This window comes from Nesoenas mayeri, assembly GCF_963082525.1.
Source record: "Nesoenas mayeri genome assembly, chromosome: 5".
NCBI lineage: Eukaryota > Metazoa > Chordata > Aves > Columbiformes > Columbidae > Nesoenas > Nesoenas mayeri.
Genome location: NC_137548.1, coordinates 24,835,237 through 24,853,121, shown reverse-complemented (window position 1 = coordinate 24,853,121; position 17,885 = coordinate 24,835,237). Strand labels below are relative to the sequence as shown.

The 17,885-nt window shown below is 42.5% G+C and overlaps 1 protein-coding gene across 1 annotated transcript in view; it reads left to right on the top strand.

Moving 5' to 3' along the window:
• Positions 1 to 760: 760 nt before the first annotated feature.
• The window catches only part of ESRRB (estrogen related receptor beta), a gene marked incomplete at its 3' end in the record, with an annotated part of 84,757 nt that continues 67,632 nt past the window's right edge, over positions 761 to 17,885 (top strand). The window contains exon 1 of the mRNA XM_080346036.1: positions 761 to 1,569. Coding sequence (XP_080202162.1) covers positions 1,520 to 1,569 — 50 coding nt within the window. The 5' untranslated portion in view covers positions 761 to 1,519. The remainder of the gene's footprint in view (positions 1,570 to 17,885) is intronic.

The window sequence follows — 17,885 nt, the reverse complement described above, 5'->3', positions numbered from 1 at the left end:
GTGGAGAGTAGGTAGCAAGGAACAAATAGACACAGTAGGGCAGCTCTGTGAGTCAGGCTTTCCATGCAAGCCTGCATGTGCTGGGCATGTGCCTGGAGAGGCTTGGGTGCTTACGTGGAGTGGGATCTTCAGGCAGGTATTGGTACATTGCTGTAAATATGCAGTGGAATTGTATGAATGTGAAAATGTGTGCAGGCATTGTGAAAGCACACTGACTTTAACAGCAGCCAGTACATGTGCAGAGCTTTGAAAATGTGTCTTTCATGAGATTGGTTGTATGTGCCAATTTGGACGTCTGAAGAATTTTCAGGGTCTAGATCTATGGGTTTTGTGCCTGGGAATACGTGCTGTTATCTTGAATGTCTAATTCTGATCTAATGTGCCAGGATTTATTCCAGTGTGGTGGTGTCATAAGCCGCACTGAAGAGATATCTGAATTGCACTGCTTTTAAATGGGACTCGGGCAGTCTTCTGCCTGAATGTATTTGTGTGTGTATGGGAAAGCAGATGTTTAAGTACAGTGATTAGGCCCTGTCACTGTGAGATGTGGGTCTGTTCATGTGCACAACGTGTGTGTTTGTGGTATTGTGTTTGTGTGTAATGACGCCTGCAACATGCATGTACAAAGTGGCACACTGGTGTGTTTTGCTGTGCATGCCGACTGCTGTCTGGGTGGACAGAGGCCCGCCGGCATGCCCAGGCGGGTAGCGAGCAGCTGTAGTCCACAGAGCACCCTTCACCTCAAGGTTTTGCTTAAGCCTAAACTCTACAGCCGGTGCCCACGAGAGACAGCTTAGTGAGTAAAAGCCAAGGGGAGCGTGCGCTGCCGCTGCCATCACTCCCGTGGTGGGACCCGGCTGGCTCTGCGATTTCGTGTCACCCGCGCTGCCGGCGGCCGCGTCGCACTGCACCCCGCGGGGCCAACTCCTCCGGCCCCGGTCCGGGACACCCCGCTGCCCTCGGGCCCCGGCCCAGACCGCCCCGCCGCCTTCCCCGGGGGAGCGCGGCGCCGACCGGCGCTCGGGCTGCGGAGTGCCGCCCGCCGCGCTGCGGTGCCGGTGTCGAGTCCGGCGGCCCCCCCGGCCGTGCCTCCCCCAGCCGCGCTCCAAGCCCAGCCCCTGCGCGGGAGCCAATAGCCGCCCTGCCGTCTCCATCCGTCTCCCGGCGTTAAAGCTACAGCGGGGCTCGAGGCGGCGAAATCCCCCGTGGCCGTGTCCTGCGCGCCGCCCGCCGCCCGCCTCCTGCCGCCGCCAGTGTGTCCGCACGCGGGTGCCGGAGCGGAGCAGCGCGGCGCTGCCTCCCCGGCGCCCGCCCTGCCGCCTCTGCCCCGCCGCCGGGCTCGGGCCAGCTCCCCTTCCCGGGGCTCCCTGCCCGCCTTTCCCTCTGCAGTTTAGTTGTTCTCTCGTGCTTTTTCTTTCTTTCTTTTTTTTTTTTTTAATCTTCCTTCCTTTTTCTCCTTCTTTTTTTTTTTTTTTTTTTTTTGTTTTCTTCTCCAACCGGGAATGCTCAAACTGGAGTGATGGACATTTCTGAGCTGTGCATCTCCGACCCGCTCGGCTACCACAACCAGTGAGTGTGCCGCGCCGCGCCGGGGGCGGGCTGGGACAGGCGCTGCGTCCCGCTGCGGGTGGGACGGGGCAGCGACCCCGCAGTCCAGCAGCCTCGGTGCCGCAGAGCCGCCCGCCGCCGCGGGGCACCGCCTGTGCCGCGGGTGTCTGCGCGGGCAGGTGCGGCACAGCCCGCGGTGGAGCGCTTTGGGGGGGTCGGTGTGTCGGTCTGTTTCTTTCTTGCTTTGTAACTTCTTCCTCTAATGCTTCATCTCCTAGGAACAGGCAGGTAGCAGTGAGCACTGGCAGTCCGTTCTACGCAGTTTTACTTTCGTCCGTGCTAGGATTTTTATTAGCTTAATTACTAGGTATCTGTAGAGAGATGTGCATATAAAATTACACGAAGTAGATACACAAAAGCACTGTCTTTTATTTAAAAAACAAAACAAACAAAAAACCCCAACAAAACAGTCCTTTTTTCACCTGAAATGCCCTATGGAAATGTAGTTTCCCACAGTTTAGTGTTTGGATAGCATACCCAGGGCAAGAGTGGCGTGAGTCGGAGGGCTGGCAAGCAGATATCCCGAGCTGGGACCAGTGGCTGATACTTTAACACCTGCTACTGCTCTTTGTATTCCGAAGTGGGCTGTGCCTGGTAATGTGTTTAAAATCACTTTAGCTCGTTAAGTTTGGTTTGATCCTTTTGGGAAAGTTAGGAAACAAGGCAAAATCTTCTCAGCGTTTGCATCCAACTGACTGGAGCAATTAAATTAAAAATGCATTTCTTCTCTCCGATAAATCTCACCCTGAGCAGAGTCCCCTTTTGTGCATTTGCATGTTAACCCGTGTGTCACCTACACAGGTCCTGTGGTGTCATCGGGGGTGGGAGTGAAGTAATTTTGCCTATTTCATTGCTTTTGTTTTAAGAACACATTGTATTTAGTAAAATAAAAAGAATTAAAACCAAACAAAACACCCACAATGATACTTGGCTCTCTTTCCTCATTACAGCTGTCTTTTATCTGTATTTCTGTCTCTTGTTTCCTGATATTCCGTCTTTACACTAATTTCTTCTTCCTTTAATCCCCTGCTTCCAGCAGTTTCATTAAAATTAGACTTAGAATTGTTAATAGAAATTAATAATCTAACCCATGTGATTTTCTTTTCCCCACCAGTGCTTCGCTTGTGGCTGCTCCATTTTGAATTAAAAATAAACAAACAGTTTCGTAAGGGGAATGTATTCTGTGTGCCACTGGGAGACTTTTAATATTAAGGCAAAAATAGAAAGTGCATTTACTTTCATTAAAAAAAAAAAAAAAGCCACAATCAAAAGTCTTCTCTTCATCACTTCCTATATTGTCTCTTAACTTTTTTTTCCCCCCCCCCTACTTTTGGAATTGACAATGAAATCAATCAACATGCAAATAGTAAGAAGTAATCTGAATGTTGTATTACTGTTCACCTGTTTTACTTTTCTGTGGGATCTCAGTCAGGTCTCAATAATGTCAAGCGCACCATCCGCATCTTCGCAACTCTTTGGCCACTGAGTAAACAGATGAAGGTGGCCCTGGGGGAAGTGCCACTGAGCCCCTATAGCTTTACAGTACACAGAGAATGCTGCTTTTTGAGATGAGACACTGTTGGAGAGCTCTCTGTTTAGATAAATGTTTGGCTTGCTTCTGTTTGCCAGCTAACCTTCTCTTTTACATAGTTTGTGGTTGGGAAAGAGACAGAGAAACATCACTTAAAATACCTCAACCTCTGTTTATATATATATATATTATATATATATATATAATGAATAAAATGATGCAGGGAAGTATGACTAAGTCTGGAAAAAGTTATTGGGAGAGGGAAAAGATGTGAAAAGCTTTAAAGATACAATATATTTAAAGGTATATGCGCAGCATGTCAGGTACTAATTTGATTTCCTTACTGTTTTTGTTAAGGTTAGATTTTAGATTGCATTTCTGTAGCTGTGGATAAAAGTTGGCCCAATAAATATCCCTTTAGCCAATTTTTTCTCACACTCTAACACAATTATATTGTGAACATATAATGTAAATACAGGTCTTGCACTTGTGCCTGTATTGCCAGCTAGCGTATTATCCTAATTGTACGGATTTACTCTTCTGACTGCTAGCCATTTAAAAGATTTTTATAGTTATTTGCCTTTAAAAAAAAAATAATACTGCTTTTAGTTATGTGGACAGCAATCTTTGTCAAATTAAACATTAAATTAGGAGTGAATTTACAAATATTGCAAACTGCCTCTTCTTGTTTAGTTGTTTGTTAAGCTATAGGAAAAAATAGGAGGAATAGTAGAATGTAGGAAGAGAAGTGGATGTGGTCACTCAATACGTGATCCATACAGTTACCTGGAAACTGTATTTCACCTCACAATTATTGGGAGAGAGAGAGAGAACGAACAAGGCAAAGGAGAGAAGAGGTGACTCCCTTCACCTTGGCTTTTAAGGAGAACTTAATTTTTTAACAGTCAGACCCAAGAAGAGTCTGAACAAAAACTAAGCAAAGGAGTTCATTGTTGCTAATCCCATTCTTCAGGTTTTGGATTTGTCTTCCTCAAGCAGTGAAAGTTCCCTTTCCCTTAGCTGCTTGTGTTGATTTGAGCAATTACACCAGGAACCTGCAGAAGCTCTGGTCAGCGGGTTGTGTGAATTCCCTCCGTGCAGGATATTGCAGGGAGAGTTAAGAAAATGTTTCTTCTTAATTTTGACACTCTGTGCATGTGTCCTAAGGCAGCATATATATTTTACTTCTTGTGTGGGAATCAACTGTTTAGCAACCACTTACTACCTTTTGACACTGCTCTTTGGGAAAATTATTCCTGGGGTAGGTGATGCATCTCCCAGGAAGAAGCTTTTGTATGAGTTTGAACTGGGAAACTAACAAAGACAATGATTTGTACCTGCAGTTTGTTGCTCAGGTGAGGGCATATGGCAAGAATACATTAGTTACACTGTACTGACAGCGTCTGTCTGCAGTACAGCGGGAAGAGAATGTGTGTGCAGACACCGCAAATGTATATACTCTGACATATAAAAGATGTGATTATATTCACACACAAACATATGTGTGCATCTATAAATATTTATGTGTAGATATATGCACATACATATGTATGGTCATACTGAATATTGGTGTTACATCTCTCTCATATGCAAACCTCGGGCTGTTTCAAAGGAGAGTGAGTGAAATATGGCATTTTTACTTTTCCGTTTTAACTTCCACATCCCACTGAATTTTTTTCTGCCTCATGATAGTTGCCACTAGAAATGTTGATAGGACTACAAAATTGCCATCTCTGCTTCTAATTAATATTCTACATGACAGACAGAAACTGACCAAGGAACCATCATGAAAGGAAAATAAAAATCATTGACAAATGACGGCATCCTGCCAGATGCTATGTCTCTTAACACTGTTTCCTCTGATGCACGAGAAAGACACGAGTCATTGATCTGATAAAAATGAAAATTATTTTATGAACAGAAGGAAAAAGTTGAAAGGAATGAGTGATATATTTGATAGAGAAATGGAAAGGTATAACACTGGAATTTTAAGTCAATGAAGGAGAAAATTCTGGACCCTGCAGCAGAGAATTAACAAAGTTGTTGTCACTGGCTTTAATGCCCAGACTGAGGAAATGTGACTTGATTTCAGCAGTTACTGGAAATCTTCATATTCCGTGAATTGGAGGAAATCTGAGTCAGAGAAGCTGAATGCAACTGTCTGCTCTGACTATCACTGAAAGTCTGGGACAGGGAGGAGTTGTTAATTAAGGAGAATGGGGAATGAGTTGGTTTTTTTTATTGACAGAATAAATTGCAAAAACTCTGTAAGAGAAATGGCCTAGTTAACAGATTCCTGACGAGGTTCCCCTAGTAGAATGGGGTCTCAGTACACTAAGCTGATTGACCACAAGGCTGATGAAGAAATTGGTACCTTTAAACTATTTGTATTAACTTTTCCCCCCTCTTCCAGTCCCACTTGTAGAAGTAAAGATGATCTAATCATTATCAGTTATTGAGAAAATATGGAAAGATCAATATATTTAAAAAATAGGATTTTTTTTCATTGTATTGATTTGAAGTAATCGATAATTATTGCATTTAGCCTGAGAGGGGAAAGACTTTGGAGAGATTGTATCAGAGAAAGTTGCTGTGAGAGACATTTCACATCCCATTTTCTTCCTCTGCAAAAGAACGCTGCTCTGCTCTCCGTGCTTTTTCCGCTCTTGTTCCTCAGCCCCATTTCTGCACTGTTACTACTGTTCTGAATTTCATGTTGTTTGAAAACACCTGTATTCTTCAAGTAATTTTAGTTCAATAAGAATTTGGCATTGTGTCAGTGGATCTCTTTACCAAATTTTCCAGGGCTCAAAGGGTACAAACTCTCTTAGGGAATGGAAGAAGGGAGAAGGTAAAAGGTTTAAACCTGAGATGAATTTCACAGGTTCTGTTGGGAGCATGGCAGGATTTCTCCAAAGAATGTAAAATGTCTTAAGAGAGATTTTAATTAAGGAAAGAAATAGTAAAAGTAGAAAAAGATGGTGACAAAGCTTCAATATAAAAGCCAAAATCCTTTCTCCCACTTCTTCTAACTTGCTCTCTACAGTTTAGGAGCTGGGGTCATAGCAGCAGCCAGTGTTGCACATCAACGATTCCACTATCAATTGCACATACTGGGCAATCCTTGCTGGTCAGACCTGTTCTTTATTCCATGGAGCTACTGACAGTAACTTTACAGCCAGGGAGCACAACAGGATTTTTAGTTTAGTTCATGCGGTGTGAGCAAATAAATTTAGCATCTGTCTAGTCCAAGGTTCTTAGGTAGTGCTCCTATAGAAACCGGGGGGCCGGGGAGGAAAGGAAACATCAGAGCTTCTACGGCAAACTGTGAATCAGATGGTTGGTTGTTAAGTGGAGGGACTTAAAGAAGATATTAGCAGTACTCAGCTGTGGTAACCTTGCCAAAACCAGGAAAATCTTCATTTCTTTCTGTCTTCTAGGTATCAGCTGCGTTTGAGTTGTGAATGTAGTCATCTCTATGCAGCTTGCATGTGTAAAGTGCTTTGTGTCTGTCATTGGGAACAGAACATAACTTAGTATTATTTATTAATAATAGCTACTGACCTGGTGATTTTTACTTAATAGGAATTAAATTGTAGTAACTTATTCTCTGTGTTTGTTTCCATCCTTGCTATGCAGCCTCTCTCTAAAGCTTTGCCCTGTCTCTTCAGAGCAATAGAGATGCCCACAAAATTATACTTGTGACTGGAGCACAGTGCACTTTGATTCTTCCAGTGCTTGAGAGTCTGGCTGTTGGCAGTGACTGTCCATGAGGAGAAACATGCCTGCTCAAGGTGGAACACATTGTATAGTAATATATTTGTCATGTTTGTAATTGCAAATGTAATTAGCAAACAAGCTCTGGGGGATTGAGGACTTGAAACTTTCACTGCACATCATTTGACCCTATCTTGACTGGACTGGAGCTTGTATGCCACTGTTAACCCTTGTTGCTCTTGCAAAGAAATCCTCCTTTTAGTCTGACTGCTGCTAAGTTTCCTGTTTGTTTGGTGTTGTGTTTTGGGGTTTTGTTTTGGTTTGGTTTTTGTTTGTTTGTTTGTTTGTTTTTCTGCAAGCAGCATTTTACCTGTATTTGCTAATACCTGCTTTTATTGTGATGGCAAGTGCTTATGTTCCTCCTGCGACACACACGCTAATATTTCCTCTCCTAGCACTTCTGACACAGTCTGGAAAGCATTCTGCAATGCCCTTTGTGAAGAGCACTGTGTACCAGTAAGTGCTTTTGCATACTGAGCTGTTCAGTGCATTCCTATCACCACAGGCAACATTACTATTCAGTGCCCCTTGCACTTCGCAAAGACAACTTGCGAAAAGCAGGTGGCAAGCTGTTATCACACAACCTGCGATGGCTCTGTGTCCCTGCTGAGCTGGAATTTTCTTGCACTGCCTTTCTGAATGGGGGAGGAATAAATATGTAAGAAATCCTGTTCATTTTGTGGGATCCTGGCAAGTCTCAGTCTAGTCACCCTTAGGATGACTTTGTCGTTCTATGAAGAATATTCCTGATCTATCAGGATTTAGCGAACAACACAGAAGCTGTTCATAAAGTCATGAACTTATGTGTGCATAGGAAGTAAAAAAGAGGGCTACTTTGCTTTTTCATTTGAATATTTTTCTTAATTGTTTTCTTTTTGTTTTCAAGATAGAACTTAAATTGCAATAAAATTTGTGATAGGACTGTTCTTGTTTTGGACAGAGTTTTATTTATTTTTGCATTTTTGTGTATGTGAACGGAAATAGCTTAAATGTAGAGAGGGGTGACCATTTTCATACAACTTTTGTCATGACTGTAAGGACATCTCACCAATATTGCATCCTGTTGAAGGCTTAGAAGGAAAAGGAAGCATATTGTAGTTTCTTCTTGGTAGGCTAAGAGCCTTTGATGAGAACTCCTTCTTTCAGTCTAGATTTTCCTTTCCCATTCCCGGAAATTATGTTGGATTTACCGTGTATTTTAGGGGTCATAGGTTTTTCTTAAATCAAAATAGCCTATAGTATGGGTGATGGAAGTGGGACCTCCAGCCTAGAGTATCCCGCATAACAGGAGATAATTTCTCGTAGCACCTTTTGGTTTTAATTGGTCATCTGTGTTTTACTGCAGCTGTTTTTTGATGAAGATTTCTTGTTGCTCTGTGTCTACTGTTCTGAAAGGCTTTTTGTATATATGGCGTTTTTAGAAGTGTTATTTTCTAATTTTTCCCCTTTTTCTGCTGGCACTTTAAAGTCTCCTTTAGTAATAATGGCCCTCAATCTCTGGTGATGGAGCCGTCACTGTGAACAATGCTGGTGAGTGTATTGTCTCGCTGTCCTTTTACTCAAGAGAAAGGTCAAAAGAACAGCTTTAAAAAAATGTTCAATTCTCTTGTTATGATTTTGCATATGGAGACGATCATTTTAAGAATGTGTAAGCACTTGGGTGAAAATTAGACAGAAATATGATTTTCCATCAGTTGCCGCAAGTGCATTTTTTTAAATGTGCTGACATGAATGATTACAAACCAAATTTCTCACTGAGATTTACAACATTTTACATATTAAAAAATTAAACAGCTGAAAATTAGGACACTAAATAATCATTCTTCAACAGATTTTCTTTCTGTAAAGTCTTCTCTGTTGCTTTTGTTTTTATTCAGTCAGTCTGACAAGTTTCTCATTCTCAAACACATTATTTGTTTCCTAATTTAAGAAATTATCTAGATGAGTTTTTCACACATGGCAATTTAGCAGTGGAGAAGATAGGGTGTTACTAATTCCAGAGGTTTTGTTTAGAATTTTTTTTTTTTTGGTGCACATAACAAGACTTAGCTGATGTGCATTTTCAATATGTACATCTTTTTTATATTTTGCTTTTATTTTTTTTAAACAAGCTTTGATTTATACAGAAATTCTGAGGAGCTGCTGTTTTATTTTTGTTTCGGGACCGTATATTGCATGTGATTGCTATCTAGTTTTAACAGTTCAGAAAGTGCTATAGAGGAAGAAGAGTGATTTGATTCTTCAGAATACACAAATCCAGTACTTCAGCTCCTGTAATTCAGCTTCTTCGTAGCTTTTGTATTTCTGTTGATGAGGGGTTTTTGGTCATTTTTGGGGACTAAGACGGATAGTGATACAGGGCGATACTGAAAACATTCTGCTATGAAACTAAAACCGCTGGTGCCTGTCGCCTGTCACTCTTTAAGAGGCAATTTTTGTTATCAGATTCGTCAGTAGTGCACAGGTCCCTGGCTGGATCGGGGCTCCCCACACACAAACCCGTATAAAGCAGGCGATGTTGCGCTGCCCGCCCTGCAGCCCAAGCGGCTGGGGCAGGGAAGGGGTCACAGCGCTGGGACACCCGTGGCTCACACTCACAGCCACGGAAATCCCTGCGTTTCAGTGCTTGGGCTTCGTGGACTACGTTTGCTTTATTTCTTGTGGGTTCTTTTTGCCTTAACAGATTGTAGCAAATGTGGTCTTTTGAAAATGATGTTTAAGACTGTCAGTGTGTCCATATGTTTTACTTTACTTAGATGATGCCAGATGTGTCTCCTTCAGAGTAATTGATACATGTTGCGTAGTGGCACCAAGCACGTTGTAGAGGACTAGAATGTGTCAAAGTATGAAACAGTTTTCTTGTGTGTAGAGATCTGTAAGTGCATGGATTAATGTATATCAGGGCGTGCATATGCACACTTGTTTTTGTATACCCGCGCACATACTATAAATTAACAGAACACACGTATATGAATTATACATTTTTATATACAGCCACATATTAATTCGATATTGTGTAATGTAGTGTTTCACTTAAACAGTTATCCATACAACGTCTCTTTATACGCATATACAAACCTTTCTGCACATGCTTGCGTATTTCTCTGTGTGCATCCATATGTAAATGTATTAAAAAAACATAGGTATGTCTGTCTTCATCGGAAGTTTATTTGGAGTCTTTGTTAATTGAAGTTTGTCAGTCTGTTGATAGCCTTGCACAGAAGGTGTTCTATAAATGTAGAATGCTGTACAAATACACCGTATGTAACATTTGTGCTTAAAAAAAATAATTGCTCTTTGTCTTGAGCATATATATAATTATGGGTTATATAGAGTTAGGTGCTACTAAACGGCTTCAGTTAGATCTTCTGTTTATAAATCAGTGCATATTGGAATTTATTATTTTTAATGAGTAACAGAGATTTTCTTTAAATAAAGTATCAAAGAGGAACTTGAAAAACCATGTGCCAAGCATAGATTTAGTGTTGAGAAAAAGCTGGGCTCAAGTGCCATAGCGAGAAAAGTCAGGGGTTTGGAATTTGTTTTGTTTTTTCCTTTTGTTTAGTTTTTGGTTATTTTGAAAACTTTTATTTCTTCTCCTTTTTTTTTTTTTTGTTTTTATTTTTCATGCAATTTTGGTTTTGAAAGGTACCAAATATAATGTGCTTCTCCTTGTGGAATCCCTCACTCAGAAAGTTATTTGACGATGAGATACTTTTTTTATATATATATATATTCCAACACCTACAATGCTTCTGACCATTCTATTTTTTTTTCTTTTAGAAGTGTTGATTTGTCGTGTGTGTGTGTGTTGTTTTTTTTTTTTCTTTATTTTAAAACAGAGTATTTCCTTTTCTTCTGGCAATTACAGCTAGGGGACTGTCCTTTCAGAAAGTACTATAAGCTGTAATTGCTGCCCGTGATCATTACTCCTCTATTAATACAGACTATCTCTGTCAAAATTTCCCTTCTTGAGTTCCTATTCTCAAGTGGACGTATTTTTATAAATTAAAACATTTAATTCTACAGCCTTTTAGAAATAACATAATTATGAAACAAAAAGCAAAAGCGCTTACAGTACAGTGATGTGGTATTTATACATGTTTTAATACACTAATTTTCCTTAGAATTTTCCTCACAAGTGTTTAGGGAAAAACAGATGCAGTGCCCCCCCAAGCCCTCTAGTTGTTGGTTGAAAGAAGGAAAAATACCTGCTTTTGGCTGGTCTGCTTTTTCAACATACTCTTACTTTGCTTTAGGCTCCGCAAAACGTTATAAATTCAATTCCCCTGTTGGACCAAGAGTTAAAAATTAATTCATGAATAATAAAAGCCAATCAGTCTTGTTGAGTTTAAGAAGGATTAGAAGAAAGGTTTTGTACAGAAGCAGTTATATATCTTGGTGGGGATGTTGTTGGACTAATAGGTATTGTACTAGGTCCTGTTGGTTATCTGATAAAGGTAGCTGATTTGCAAATAGGATTGTTATCCTGGTGACTAACGAGTCTAATATTGGATGGATTAAAAGAGGTTGGGCGGCTGGTGTCTATTAGAAGTTCTCAGCTCCCTCTTGGGAGATAATTTATTTGATTCAGACGTGTAGATTGAAAAGGGACCAGGTAAAGGAACGGTTCATGCTGCAGCTGAGATTGTTTCAAGGAAGGCGATGTGACTTGGGCACTGCAATCCGTCGGGCCTGAGCGTGCCTGTGGTGGGCAGGTGCTCATGGTGCGGTGAGGGCCCTGGGCACACATCAGGCTGTCCCATGCTCAGAAGGTGGGCACAGAAAAACTCACGATCCCCTTGAGATAGAGGAAGGAATCGTACCCAGCATTTTGTGGTGCAAAACCTGACCCTTTCCCTATATAGATATGCTGAAGAGGGTGAGAAGGAAGTAGGAGGTGTAGCTTCATAGGGATGAGGGTCATCACTCCAGAGTGATGGAGATCTCAATTTTTTTTTAAAAGGGCTCAGAGCTAAAGCTGGAGTTTAAGGGAAGCCAGTGGACAAAGGTGGTTTGTTTCAGGGACCATGTTTGCACCTGACATGGGGTAGAGGCAGGAGCTGCCCTTCTGCACCACACAGCCATTCAGCACAGTTATGTAGATAGCTGGGGAAGGGAAGAAGATGATATGGCTGCTGTGGCAAAGACAAGGGATGGATAAATATTTTCAAATATCTCTTCCATAAGAGCTTCTTAGGACCACTGAGCCTGGGTGAGAAAAGCATCTTGAGCAATGAATCCTCCTCTAAAAGAAGTCTGCTGCCACGCTTAAGAGCTGCAGCATCTCTGTCTTTCAGCCATCGTTGTGGGAAAACGTGCAAATGCAGGATCTTTGTGAGGTTAAAGACAGAGATATTCAGCCTGCAGGTGACTGGCTATTAAATTTGGATAGAAATAGAGACAGCATAGAAGAAGTGTCCTTCTTTTGAAAGGAGGAGACTTTTGTGTCCTTCAGTGAGGGACTGGCCAGTGGCTTTGTGTCCACCTGCCCGTTTCTCTGTCGCAAGTAGGAGCTGGAAGAGCTCGGCAGCCATCTGCAGGGCTCCGCCGACAGTGCGCTGGGCACCGCTGCTGCGAGGGGGCTGCAGGCCCCGCCTGGAGAGCAGCCATTGCACCTTGCTTTGCACAGGCTAGCTCTTTGGAAACATTCAAATTATTTTGTCCTCTGAAAAGTACACACAGGTTTCTTCTGGGCATCTTGGCAGTGCTCTCATTACGGCATTAAGAGTTTCCATGTTTATGGACCTCGTGGAACCTTCAGGGAGGCTCCCTGTCATCCCTGACAGGCCGTACTCTGCACACTCCTTTCTGCATCTTACTAGTATATGTTTGGATGCTGTCAGCACAGTCCCTGAAGAACGATTCCACTGTCTGTGGGGTTCTCCTGATAAAGAAGCTTGATGAGGAAAAAGAAACCTGTTTCTCTTGCTTTCTCACAGAATGTCAGAATGGTTAAGGTTGGAAGGGACCTCTGGAGTTCATCTGGTCCAACCCTCCTGCTCAAGTAGGGCCACCAGTTGCCCAGGACCATGTCCAGACAGCTTTTGAATATCTCCAAGACAGGAGACTCCACAGCCTCTCTGGCAACCTATGCAAGTCCTTGGTTACCCTCATGATGAAAACATGTTTCCTTATGTTCAGCCAGACTCTGCTACATTTCAGCTCATGCCCTCATGTGGTGCTCATGAGTTTTTTCCTCATATTTGAGTTTACCCAATCATAGAGTCATAGAATGTCCTGAGTTGGAAGGGACCTACAAGGATCATGGAGTCCAACTCCTGTCCCTGCGTAGGGCAACCCCAAAAGGTGTCTGAGGTCAAATCGCTTCTTGAGTACTGTCAGGCTTGGAGCTGTGACTTCCTCCCTGGGAAGCCTGTTCCAGTGCTCCACCACCTTGTTTTACGGTGTCTTAAAACTCTATCTATTTTGCCAGTCTCTTCCTAATAAAGTGACACATAGAAATTTTAGGCACATTTAGGTTAGACCTATGTAGAAGAGAAGTATCCCCTGCTTGGTTCCCTGGCAGTGTATCTTGATGTCACTTGTGACAGCTGGGAGTATAACTGTGTCATTGGGATCTGAATCATTGAGCTCTTGCAGCCTAACTTAAGACTGACAGGTATGTTGTCTTAAATTCACAACTGGTTCATCAAGAACATCTATTGTGTCTCATCAAGAGATACAGAAATTTCTCACCTAGAGTAGAGCTTGTCTACATCATAGTATGATAAATACATAGAGGTATTTTTTTTTCAAATATCCTCTTTATTTTTTCTTAGACAGTATCTAGTTTATCAGGGTTCCTTTCTTAACAGGTTCAATTTATAGCAGTGAGCAACAATTAAATTCAGATTTAACAGGGAACAGTCTGTTCTGTTTGGGGGTTGTCATTATTTTGACCCCTATCCTCAATCCTCATAGTCTCTGGTTTCTTCTGGGAGAATGACATCTGAGTGGTCTCACTGTATCTTTGGTACATCACCAAGGCGAGAGTTAGGTTAAAGATTTGACACTGTTCATGATGTGGACTATTGAACCAGGAAAAACACCTTTAATAGCTGTAGAAAAAAATCCTTGAGGAGAATGCCATATTAAAATGACTTCTACCATGATAGAAAACCTTCAGCCTATAATAATGTAGTTGGCACTTGCTGCCTTCTAGGAGTGACTACTGTACTAACAGGTTCTGTTTCACTCACAGCAATAGGTAATTTATATCAGGTTACTTCATCTTGTGAGAGCAACCAACAACCATGAAATGCTGTCACAGTTGTTGAAGGAAGAGACTGGTGTTAAGAATTTATATGGGAAATTAGACGAGCAGAAGCCATGAGACGAAGAAGCCATCTACAAGCTTTGAGCGTGTTTGGGAACTTGCTTTTTAAAACTGCCTTCTAAGGTACTTTGGATATGAATCTGCTGTCATTTTTACTTCTGTAAATGACAAGTAACTGTGAAAATCAGGTGGGATAAACCAACGTAAAACTGGCACAAGCTTAATATAAGGCCATTCAGTTCAGCATTATGGCAGAAGAAGATACACCTGGAACGAATATAAGAAAACACAGAGAAGTGAGGGGAAAAAAAAGGTAAAACATTGTATAGGAAGGGCAGAAACCAGTCATTTTCCTTCCATAAAACTCTGCCAGGTGCTGTTAGTGCCTCAGATGACTGGCTGCTTCTTTCAGAGTTCAGGTTTCATGCTTTTAATGCATGAAATGATTCTTTCAGCCCTTCGGGAATAATTTGGAGTATGTTGGAGAAGGATACATAGTGGTAATTGGGGAGCAGTTTGATGCATTGCTAAAATGCACAGAGGACAAAATGCCAAATGAGGTGTGAGAGGATGTGAAGTGTGAACTCGCTGAAGTTGCAAAGAATATTATCGGGATAAAAATGCAGCAGAGGTGAGTAAAGCAGGACGCCAAAGCATTCCAGCATGTGGAGAATTCCAGAGAACTCCAGATGAGAATGTCCTTTTCCAAATTTATGAGGATGGAAACCCATGGAAGAAGGCCTATGCAAAGGAGAAGGAAGACTAGAACAAAATAGCCGGGAAGAAGAGACCTGACTCTGTTTTCATGCTCCTTTTAAGGTACCTGTATAATGTTATCAAGCTGAGCAGCAATTGCATCTTTATAGCAGTTGATAAGATTAAGAAAAAGTGGACGGCAAATATAGCAAATTGTGCCTTAAGGAAAATCTCCCCGATATTCCCCTGTGGGCAGGAAATAGAAGTTTAGCACCATCTAATTGTGTAGTATCCCAAGAACTCCAATGCTGCAAGAAAACACAAGAAACAATGCCAGGTGATCCTCTGCTGTTCTAGACAAGAGATGTGAAGGACAGTTGATGGTTCAGAATGATATGAGCATTCTGGATTGTAAACAGTATACTTCCACTGGACACGGTTGGAGCTGTGTTTGATTTGAGATGGTGAGCTGGAGGAAAGACAAGCAAGGGTAGAACTTGTGTTGTGGAGCCTGAGATTAGGCTGTGATGGAGCGATGGTGACTGAAAAACTGAGGACAGCAGTCCAGTCACGGTGGCTGCATCTTGTCCTGTGACAAGGGTTTCTGTCTGAAGCATGGTAGGAAACATGTATTTCTCATCACTTTCTCATTTAAAACACTGAGCGTACACTGAAAACACACAGCCATTTCTTCCTGCAGAAGTCTGGAATGTGAATACAACAGTTTTAGGAGAAGAGAGGTCACAGAGAAGGAAGAAAGATTTTGCTAGCATATGCACAGGTTTCTGTTGCTAAAATGGAATGAGAATTTGCTTAAAAATTGGGGTCAGATCTTGCAAAACTACTGCTTTGTTTCTCTCCTAGCTTTTTAGTTCAGTATGCACTGTATGGCCACTGGACTGGAAATGGGCTTTCCTTCAGATTTGCAGACTGTCTTGTTTTGTCTCTCTGCTACAAGGTGAAAGTTGTCAGCAACATCCTTGTGAGGTGAGGAAGCAGCATGCATGTAAAGCCTGCTCACACTAACACACAGGTCCCTTCCACCTGACAGCCCTGTCGCGGCCCCTGTCACTGCCTGAAAGCAGAGCCTGCTTCCCGCACCCCTTGTGGGGAACCTGAAAGCCAGGTGGTGCTGGGAGCAAATAGCACTGGGGAGAGGTGATGAGCTGTAGGGCAGCAAGATATTTTAGAGGGCAGAGGAGATTTGAAATGGAGCTTTTGACATTGGAAAGAGCTGCTCTGTGTAATGTCATGGGTCCTGAAGAAAGAGAACTGTTCCCTTGGGATGAAGAGATTTATTACAGTGTGTTTAGCATCCCTGCAACTAGAGAAGGAAGATGCACATTAGCAGCTGGTGGGAGGCCTGTGCTGCACTTCTGCTCCAAGGGAGCGAAGAAGGCAGGAGTGACACATTGCGATGAGGTGGGATGCATCTCCTCTGCATTGGCTGGGGAAAGTAAGAGCAACCCCAGTTTACTGTGGAAGATGGAAAAACTCAGCTGACCTTTCTCACTGTAATAGAGATATTACAGAATATCCCTAGGAGGAAAAAGCTCAGTCAGTGAGCTGGAAAAGAGTGGAACTGGGGACCACCAATCAATTTTAATTTTTTTTCCTGGCCTGTTCTACTGGCTGCTGCTGGCTATTAACAGGGTTTCAAGTCTTTGTGCTGTGTTACAGGTTTACAGGGTGCTTACCTGTTGCCTCCTTCTTGGCTCTTGGCATTGTGGTATAGGAGATGGTTTCATTTGCTCCCAACTTTTATTTTTAACTGAGGCCCTTTCTGCTGAGTGGGAGAGAGGGAACAGACAATAGCACTTGGCAATACCTCTCCTGTTTGAGAAGTTCACGGGCTGATGGCACTGCTTTGCGGTTCCTATTCTGGTGACTCTTTCCATTTGTGTGGTGCTTGCTCTGGCAGATGTACACAGAGACGGGAAAGGAAAGGGAGGTTCTGTGTTTTACCTGGTTTTGAGGAATACTTTGTATTGATATTTCACGTAAATATATACCAATGAACATATGGAGAGTTACATGATCTGTGTCTCTGACTTCTTGGTGTAAATGCACACCTCTTGTGTGCATCCATCTGTACGAAAGCACACCAGGATATCTTCTGTGAAGCTCCATCTTCGTTGCAGGAGGTGTTTTGTGCTGAACTGAGTCTCAGAGCATCTCCTTGGCCTGAGGAGGGTGCTGTTAAGACTCCTCCTGTAAGGGTAGTTCATAAAACAATGTAGCAGGAATGTGAACTTATTGAATGAACATATTAAATCCCTGAGAGAATTCCTGATTCCGGCAGGAGATGTAGATTTGGGATTGGGGTTATGGACCCAACACGTCTTTAAATTGTCATCGAGATTGAAAGGTATTTTGTGGAAGTGGGTTGAACAGCATTTGCTCTGAGGAACTACAGGTATAATGGACAGGGAGCAATGCAGTGCTGGACAGGAGAGTCTAGCACCTCAGAAATTAGTTTTGAAAAAGCCAGTCCATGACATTGCTTAAGCCTATCCTCTGCTTGCTGCGGGGATTTAAAGGTTCAGAGTGAAAGATCTTCACAGGAATAGGAGTTAGAAGGTGCACCATGTTTCTGTGAAGCGTAGCTGAACCTCTGTTGGACGTGTTTTTTCCCTGATGTGCATTCTGACTTCTGCTTATCGCTCAAGGAGCAAGGACACATCTTTTGCCTCCAGCAACCCAGCTGCCGGGATGGAGTAAATATTGTTTTGTGGCCAAAGGGGCCTGTTAGCCCCCAGGAAACACCAAACACCAGCACTCAGAAAAATTAGCAGCAGTAAAAGTACATTATACAATTCATCCATCTTTTGTTTGCAACACTAAAGCAATGCTAGTTGGGGCACATGGGTTACACCAGGGTCAGCACTTTCATTAGGAGATCCCTGGTCCCCACCCTCAGCGCACCACCCATCCCCAGGGGTGCAACAGAATTGCTTCCAGCAGTGGTTGAGGCAGCTGCCTGGCATGGGTGAG